Genomic DNA, 9,435 nt, shown 5'->3' with positions numbered 1-9,435 from the left:
TAATAATAATAATCACAACGGTTACAATAGGGTACTTGCACTGGTGTGCTCGGACCCTAATAATCATAATAATCATAATCATAATGTGCAAGTGGTAAAACTGCAGTTTCTCAAATGACCACTTGAGGCTGCCTGTAAAAGTGAGTCAATCTCCATAGAGCCCCATGTTAAAATGCACAATTAAGTAGCAGAAATAAACCTGATTACAGCCTGGTACAGAAAATGGTTTTGGTCTCGATAGCTAATTTCCCCTGCTCATACCAAATGTACATGGGTGAATTCTTATATAGCTCACCCATTTAAATATATTAATGCTTGAAGTTTTGCATAATTAACAGGTGTGCCACTTTAATAAACATGGGTGCCTTCATAGGGTCGTCCATAGTTAAAGGGGGTTTGCAGCTTCACTCACAAGCCCCCCTTTTCCCCCATTTTTGGATTATTCAGGAGTTAGGAGGAGTCAGGTACTGCCAAGATGGTGACAGCTGTAGCCACCATACAGAAGTAAAGACAACAACTAACAAAGATTTTATTTCAATACATCTCATATCATCAGAGGTTGAAGGTAGTTAGGTACTATGTTTACATACAGTTCTGACTTTACTTGACTATATCAGTTTTCTGCTGCTTTGCAGTTCAATGGTGCAAAAAAGGCATACTTTACATTTAAAAAAAAACAACAACAACAACAAAACATCAAAGGTATTGCAGGGCGGGCGTTGCTATCGTACCAAATCATCCTCATGTTGACTAAGGAGTTTATTGATTTCAGGTCATTCCTAGCAGAACTTCAGCCACTGACAACCCCTTTTTGGATACAGAAGTGTAAAGTAGCATTATTTGGAAATACGTTGCACAAACCTCAAAACTGTTGACTTCTCCATGTAGTTTTCGACACTTGCATGTAATTGGGTGAAGTCTCATACAGCCAGGACAGTGAGGAAAATGTTCACCGTCAATACATAGTTTAGATGTATCTAAAATGTCTACTTGGTTGAACTGATAACTGTGCCTCACATTCAAATGAAGACAGTGGTAATGTTGAAGTTACAGAAGATACATGGCTCATTATAAATAACTACTGCATGGTCTGTTGCTTGCTGAATGCATACATGGAACAAGCACGCTTATCTTCTTAGCAGCTCAGAGGGAGGCCAGTGACAGGTTACTGTCAATCTGCACTGCCTCAAATTTGCTGCAACGGCAAGTTTACTGCAGACATGTCTATATACAGGCTGAGCCTGGAGGCTATAGGCTAATCACTGTGAATGAAACAGACAACGGCCAGGCTTAGCATCCTGGAAACACACATTCAGCTAAAAAGTCTGGTTGCTGGACATCGTTTCGTTACAGTATAGACTCTCGCTGTAGGAGAACTTTTCAGAGAAGTTTACAGCTTAGAAATTTAGAGACTGTGTTTAATGAAGATACATGTGGTACAGTGAAGTATACATAATATTATTCTACAGGTATAGATTGTAATATTTTGCATTAGATTATATTCTAAAGTGTACTGAACCTCCATTGGGACTGGAGCTGGAATACACTGTAAAAAGATTCACTTTTTTTTTTTTAACTGTTGTTTAACAGATTTGTTTTACAGATTTTCACAGTTTTGGCAAATTACAGATAATAACTAGTAAAACTACTGAAAAAAAATAAAAGTATTAATTTACATGTGAACTATCCACATCAGAAATCAGTATTTTTATAAATAGTGATTCATTCATTCATTCATTCATTCATGCTTTTGCAACATTTGATCATAAAATCACACAATTTACACTGTATAATTCAGAATAAATATTGTTTTACAAAAAGTTTACATCATTTGTCCAAAAAAATGAAGGATTTAAGTAAGGTAAATACATTTTTGAACTGTTATTTTTTAAAACTTAAAAAAAAAATAACGGTAATAATTTACACAATAAAAAGTATTCCACCCTTTCATAATGTTTATGTATTTCTGGCAACCTTGCTGACTCATGCCTTTTTTTCTCCACTGTGCATCATACCAAAGGTTTAGTGAACATTATCTTCTTTTTGTCATTGTCTTGTTCCTTTTCAATCATTGTTACTTTATTCTATGTGATCAACTGAACATTTTTTCTTTCTTTTTAGTATATTATTTACTTTTCAATTACACCACCCTTGATGCTTTCGGCAATATTATTAAGCTGATATTCATGTATTGAACTGGGAACTGTAAATCACTGAACATGAATGAGCATTTCTCTTCCAGCTTTAGTCTGTTTTCCTCCGCTATATCTGATCACACAGATTCAGGTCAAACATCAAAGTCTGACCAAATTCAAATCTCACCAGCCTCCTCTGTCAGCGCGTCCTGACATGAAGAAAAACTTCGCTGTGGTTTACTTTGGTGACCATTCCCTGTCCGCATACATCCACATCTCCGGGTTTTCCCTCAGTCTCCTCTCTCATCCTCTCTGCCTGCACATTCTTCAGGCCACAGAGCCAGGCTGCATCAATCCGCACACAAATAACCACAGTGAGGTCGGAAAAGCAAGGACGGAGCTATAAAATAAAAGCAGAAGGCTTCCAGACGGCGCATGGAACAATATTAATATTTTTAAACACTGCTTATTTCAAGATTTACTTTATGCTGCTATTTTTACGTTTTGCCCACGTCTATGCCTTGCGCATTAGATATCAATTTTTACAGATCTCTCCTACATCCCGTGCTATATTTCCACTTGACCCAGATTTTTATTTTCCCATGCTGGAGCGGCGCTTCCTTTGCGCTTTGGCTGCTTTGACGCTGCACGGAGGCAACCCATGATCGCAGACTCAACACGCATCCTCACACCACTGACCTGGGCTTAGCTGTGTCCTGCATGTGTGTGCATGTGTGTGCGTGTGTGAGCGGGAGTGTGAGTGATCCCCCAGAAACCAGCAGCAGGATGGAGGATCTCAAGGAGAATCTGGGAACTTTGGATTGACGCCCGGAGGATAACGCGCGGTCGGCCCCGAACCTCATCGGGCTTCTCGTGGATTTATAATATTTGGATGTTGTCTGTTTCCCCCTTTTACCTTTTCGTTCTAGGCGGTGGGAATTTACGCTTGGCTTACAACCTTGCTGCGATTTTTTGGCGTGCAAAATGCCATTCGCCAAAAGGATTGTGGAGCCGCAGCTTCTGTGCAGGCACCAGATCCCCAACGATGAAGGTCTGCTTTTCGAGGACCTGTGTGCCATCAGTAATGTGGTTCTTTCCCGGACCTTGCGACAGCTCTCCGACCTGGCCCGGCACGCCTGCTCCTTATTTCAGGAGCTGGAGAACGACATCATCAGCACCAACCAGCGGGTCTGGGTTCTCCAGAACAAAATAGGCCAGATACAGCAGACTGCCAGTGCCCTAGACCCCAAAAAGGAGGCAGTGCGTAAGTAGACCACCACAAGTGTGTAAACCCCCCCCTCATTTAAAAGAAAGGGGGCAAAAAAAATCACTTTATGATTTTACACCTTGCAGCCATGTGTGGTTTTATTCATTCACATCCTTACATGTGTGCTTCGAAAGGGCGCCCACCTTAAAAATTATTTTTACCCAGCAGCTGCACGCACGCCCGCCGTAGACGCGGCCGCGCTCCCATCATCATCATCATCATCATCATCATCCCCCCTTCTCTCTCTCTCTCTCTCTCTCCCTCTCTCCATTGAAATGTGTCACACGGGCGCGTTTTGCACATCTGACCATCCAGCAACATCGAGATTTCACAGCAGCGGGATGTGTTGACTGCTCATTTATTTGGATGTTGTGTGCGTGCGTGCGTGCCCGCGTGCGTGTGTGTGTCCGTCGACGAGGATGGGGAGTCTGTGCGAGAGCGGAGCGGAGGGGCGTGTGTTGCCGCTGCATTGGCTCAGCATCGCAGTCTCGTTACTGCGGGTAGTGCACACCTGAAGCATGTTCCAGCCGCTGTGTGTTTTTTATTTTAAAAATCGCTCCCGAAAAGGCCGCCTCTGTCACACACATATATGAAGTTCAGTGGCAGCTTATCTGGTTTAAAAGAAAAAAAAAGGCAGAAAGAAAGAAGGGGAGGAAAAAAAAAAAAAAAAGGGGGGGGGGGGTGTTCAGATGTGTGTTTGTGTGATGGGGTTTTCACAGGCGACTCCCCGTGCGCCAAACCCACCCTTTCCAACATGCAGCGGCACCCACACAGCATCAATAATGAATCCAGATGTCCATGTTGCGGGGTAAATATGAACTGACTACATGTTCAAGCGTAGCAAAAAAAAAATAAAAAATGTTAAAAAAAAAAAAAAAAATCAGTAATCGCGGCTGTGGACGGTTCATGTACATACATATATATAAAAATAAGCCTGACTGGCAGCAGTGAGAGACTCTGCAATTCACTGTAACAGCGTGTTCCTTACAGCAGCTACATATTATTTATGTTCTCTGCAGTCCCTCAGTGTGCCTCTTTAGATTTTAGCCCAATTCTCTTCAATGGGATTCATCACTGCTGTAGGTTATCACAATATGGGACATTCAAAGAGCGTTTCGGGGCCTAAAACTGGGCTCATGAACACCTCTGTTCAGATCCCCCCCCCACACACACACACACTCACACTCACACACACATGTCTGAGCAAATGTGTCAGTGAGGCGGCCATGTCTTTATTACATAAAACAGTCCTGCTCTGTTTACTCCTGTTTGCCTCAGATCTGGATGAATGAGGTTCTGATGTGGAAGGCGACACATGCTCCCTTGCAATTAAATAGGGTGGCAGACATTTGAATTTCTATTCAGCTCCCTCTTCAATGCCAAACACTCCAAAAGTCTCTGCGCAGACACACAACAGTGAAACTGTCTGTCTGCTACACTTGTTGAGCTCAGAAAACCCTGTAATATTGATTTGTCGAGTGGATTTGTGCTTCTGTATCCCTGAAGCCAGGCGAGACGTACAAAATAAGCGTCTCCTAGCAAATGATTTTTTTTTCCGAAATATGCAGCGTTTTGTGAATTTTCAGTCAGCGAAGTGTCTTAGTGAGCATGTGCAATCATTCACAATTGAGCTGTTGTAGTTTTGTTGTTAATATTATCCAAATGAGACAATCTGAGGGGATAAAATCCCCTTTCAGACAACACAAGTTTGAGGCATCCCAAACAAAAAGTGATAAAGTTAGATCTTACTGACATGTCTGCTACAAGCCATGTCTACAAACACAGAAGCTACTGTTATAAATGAAAAACTCCTTTATAAAAATAGAAATTTTGTTGCCCAATTCTCTTTCTCTTCTCGTCTTGAGTTTTGTGATGTTCAGACAACGCTATGTGGCCAAAGCTTGGCAAAGCAGACGGATGATGCAGTGCCACGTCGCTGCTTCCATCCAATTCTTGTGATTCTGATTTTTGTTTTCGCTCAATACCCATCACACAATCTGATATGCCACAACATAGATTATACACTTTGACAAATTGTGACCCAAACTTTATCAGGCCAACTCACATTGTTTTGATCTGTGGCCTTTGCTTCATCAATCATGTGATCAGTGCAGTCAGTATCTTCATTCATTTGGATCATCCATCCATTTTCTATACTCCGCTTAATCCTCACTAGGGTCGCGGGGGGGCTGGAGCCTATCCCAGCCGACTTAGGGCGAAGGCAGGGGACACCCTGGACAGGTCTCATTTGGATCATAAATGTGAAATTCGACAAACTTCAGAGAAAACTGACAAAACGCTCTTTGAGTGTCTGTGTGGGACTCGGTTGCAGGGAGAGTTTCAGTTCGCCGTAGGCCAATGCTCACTGGATGCCTACCAAAGTTTTTGCTATTTTCATTCAGATATCAAAAGAGTTATTATTTCCCGTCCTGCTCTAAAATGACAGCAACAGCCCCGAGGACCTTGATATTTCCGTTTGCACACAGACACAGATTCAGTTTCAGTGACAACAGAGTTTCCCCACCTGATAGTGGAGAGTATCAAGATTCAAGGCAGTCAATATGTTGCTAAGTTGGATTGATCCTGAACATGGCAGTAGGCAGCGTTCAGATGGTGCTTGTGTCTGTCACATCCATGGAAAACAATGTGTTGCGTGTGGGACATTTATCAAAACACGACGGAGCAGTCGGTATTAGCGGTCATCTGTTAGCACGAACAACAGTAGCTACGTACTAACACGTGGTGTTAACTGTCAAAAACTATACTTTCAGCTTGTTTGATTATTTGTTTTCTAATATTTCTTGCACTGTATTCTGTCTTTTCACTATCTCTGGCCTGAATGACATAAATGTTGTTGTAAGTCACATTGTTACGACCATAACTGCGGTGATTCTATGTTGGGTTGAGCGCTGCTAAAACATGAGCTACGACTCCGTTCTGTTTCTGAACACAGACAGAAGCCTGAAACTGCTGCTGCTGCTCTGATAACGTGCTGCACCTCCTCTGTAGAAACGGTGTGAGCATTGGGCCAATCATGCACCAGGATCCCGTATCACAAAACTGTACCAAACAAAATGCACAGTCTTTACAACTGCAGCTGATGATTATTTTTACTGATGAGGAAGTAAAGTTTGCTGTCAGAGTTTCTCACTTGCATGGTGCTGTGTTTAAGCGTTACATTTGACCATCAGTCAAAGGCGCAAAGATACTCAGTTTGTATGTATATTTGGAGGCTGAAGCCAGAAAACCTTTTTAATAGTGTTGCAGATCTGTCAGATCAACTGGCTGAAGATGTTGTTGTGTTATAATCAGTAAAGGTGCAGTCCTGTGTGCAGTGCAGTGACACTGATGCTGTCGTGTCTCACTAAATGAAAATGCAAGTATAAATGCTATAATATGGGGGAAAAAACAAACAAAGTGTACATGAAGTAATCGTACACATTTTGACACACCAGCCAATGTCTTTTGATTTAATGGTGCAGCAAAACAAAGTGAGAAATATAAGTGCAGTGCTTATGTTGTGTTTCTTCCCACTTCGTCTGGTGAATACTTATTTGCTGTGTGTCACTAAGACACTCTTATCTGAGGTGGAACTCTCCACACAGCTAACTGAAATAAGGGTAAAACTTGGGTTAGATATTCCATCCATCCATCCATCCATCCATCCATCCATTATCTATACACCACTTAATCCTCACGAGGGTTGCGGGGGGGCTGGAGCCTATCCCAGCTGACTTAGGGCGAAGGCAGGGGACACCCTGGACAGGTCGCCAGTCTAACGCAGGGCCACACTTAGAGACGGGTTAGATATTGACAATCCAAATTAGTTTGAGAATTAAGCTTTAAGACTGAAGTCGCACCACTCCAGCAGACAGCCCCAACCGCATGCCAGTGTACTTCAATCATATGATATTAACTAAAACTAAACTCGGTGCAAATTTAGAGTATGTAAGCTCGACAGTGATGGTGAATAAATGCACTATTTCAGTTATTAATAAGTTACCCTAATGCACTGTTTTTCATTTTCTACATAAACAGTTGTGTGAGTTTTTTAATGTGAAATCAACAGTAATGATTTTGAAGGCCACTCTACAAAAAGAGCGTCCTCTTGGGTGTACACAAGCACAAAACAACTAACAAAAGTAGCTCATGCGTTGCGGTTGCACTTGGAGGTTTTGTTAGGTGACAGAGACTGCAATTTTCTCCAGCCTGAGAGGAAGACTGCAGTTGTGGAGGCTCTTCAAAGCCCCACCAATAAACATGTTTTACATTAACAATGGATCAAATGTCTGTGTGTAATGTGAGAGGGGTCGCTCGCAGCTCGCATTAACTCGCAGAGAATTATCAGCTGGCCACGCAGCTTTTTGACCTCTTGTAGCTCATTTTTCTGATATGACTGTTTAAAAAAGTATTGTGCCGTTCAGTGTATCTGGGTTTAACAGTCCCATTTGCAACAGCAGAAGCTAAAAGCGATGATAAACTGCTTCAAATCGCACCAAATCAGGAATTAAACTCGTAACTGCTCCCGAAAAGTGCCGGGACACACGGATTGATGTAACAAGCAACAATGGCAATAACAGAAGGCTTTTTTAAAAAAAAAAAAAAAAAGGGCAATGGACTGTATAACATAATAAAAACAGCACATTTTAAGCATAATATCCAGTATATCTGCTAGCAGTCACTTAAAAAAAATATTTAAATTCACCCATGTCAGACGTACAGAAGGTGTACATACATTAAATATTGCTGTATAAATTAGGCTGCGATTAATTACTCACGAATGTAGCTCTGTAACACTCGCAGTCGGGTGACGGGTTTGGATTCAGGAGCAGAGTCAATAGTAATCCACAGCATACACGCTCCAGGGACTGAGCACACACACAATGACACACAAGGTGGAAGGGATTTTAATGTGAACATATTGGTCTGTGGCAAATATATTGTACTGCTCTGGCAACACTAGTCTCTTCCTGGTATGCCATTAAAGCAAATTTGACTTTGAATTTGAATTTGAGAGAGTATGGCCTGTGGCAGCGGGGGACTGCTCTATCTCGCTAGTCTGCATAGTAACAGGATGGAGAGGGAGGCCTGCTTTAACCTTTCAGCTGAGTCAATCTCTCTCTGTCTCTCTGTCTCTCTCCCTCTCGTCGTCGCCGGTCATACATTTTTACTCACTATTTTGTCGTAGTACAACTAGCATCCTTTCTGGTAGACGCAACATTGTGTCGCTGAAACTGTTCTAGACAGAATGAGAGGAGCGAAGGATGGAGCGAGCCAGCAGTACAGTGTGTGTGTGTGTGTGTGTGTGTGATTCTCAGTGGTCTGGAAGTAAATGTGTTGTTTTTTTTCGTTTTTTTCTTCTTTTTTTTCTCTCTGTCTCTCGCAAACACAAAAACTCCAACAGTAAAATGAGAACTAGAGACATATTTACCAAGTTTATACTGTGCTAGTGGCCAAGAGGCTTAATGTGTTCAGCGTGTGGTTCTTTTGAGCAGTGCAGGGATCTGGTTTCAACCACACGAGGCAGGTTAGGATGCACATCTTGTCTGTCTGGCACCTAACCACACACATAACTCACACCAAGTGCATCAATTCAGATGTTTTCAGAATCCAATATGTGTGGTGATTAATGGGCTCTTGTGTCTCTTAGCACAGCTTTTTAAAATTTTTTTTCCTTTTTTACAATGTCTCTTCCACCATCTGTCTGTCTTTTGTGTCCTCCATCTTTGCATATCTGTGTCCATTCTCCTCCTCCTCCTCCTCCTCCTCCTTCTCCTTCGCTTTCTCCCCTCCATCTATACCTCTTCCCTCACTGCCCTACTTTCCCCATCATCAGCAGCATGGAGAGACTTCTGCCTCTTGACAGCATATTTAATGTTTAATGCACTTTGATTTCCACCCAGACTCTTACAAGCCGGAGAGGAGAGAGGAGAGGAGAGCAGTGAGTTTGATAACAGAGTGAAAGGGAGAGAGAGAAAGATAAGAGAAGGCCGTGGTAATACGGGGCATGGCTTGTGATCTGAAATGACTGGG

General features: G+C 42.3%; 1 protein-coding gene across 1 annotated transcript in view; it reads left to right on the top strand.

Annotated features, from left to right (window-relative positions):
* Positions 1-3,119: 3,119 nt before the first annotated feature.
* The window catches only part of nhsb (Nance-Horan syndrome b (congenital cataracts and dental anomalies)), a 54,066-nt gene continuing 47,750 nt past the window's right edge, over positions 3,120-9,435 (top strand). The window contains exon 1 of the mRNA XM_008286661.1: positions 3,120-3,399. Within this exon, the coding sequence (XP_008284883.1) occupies positions 3,120-3,399 (280 nt within the window). The remainder of the gene's footprint in view (positions 3,400-9,435) is intronic.

Source organism: Stegastes partitus, unplaced genomic scaffold, assembly GCF_000690725.1.
Source record: "Stegastes partitus isolate 25-593 unplaced genomic scaffold, Stegastes_partitus-1.0.2 Scaffold462, whole genome shotgun sequence".
NCBI classification, from domain to species: domain Eukaryota; kingdom Metazoa; phylum Chordata; class Actinopteri; family Pomacentridae; genus Stegastes; species Stegastes partitus.
The sequence above is the reverse complement of the archived record's forward strand: the minus strand, read 5'-3'. Positions and strand labels throughout refer to the sequence as shown.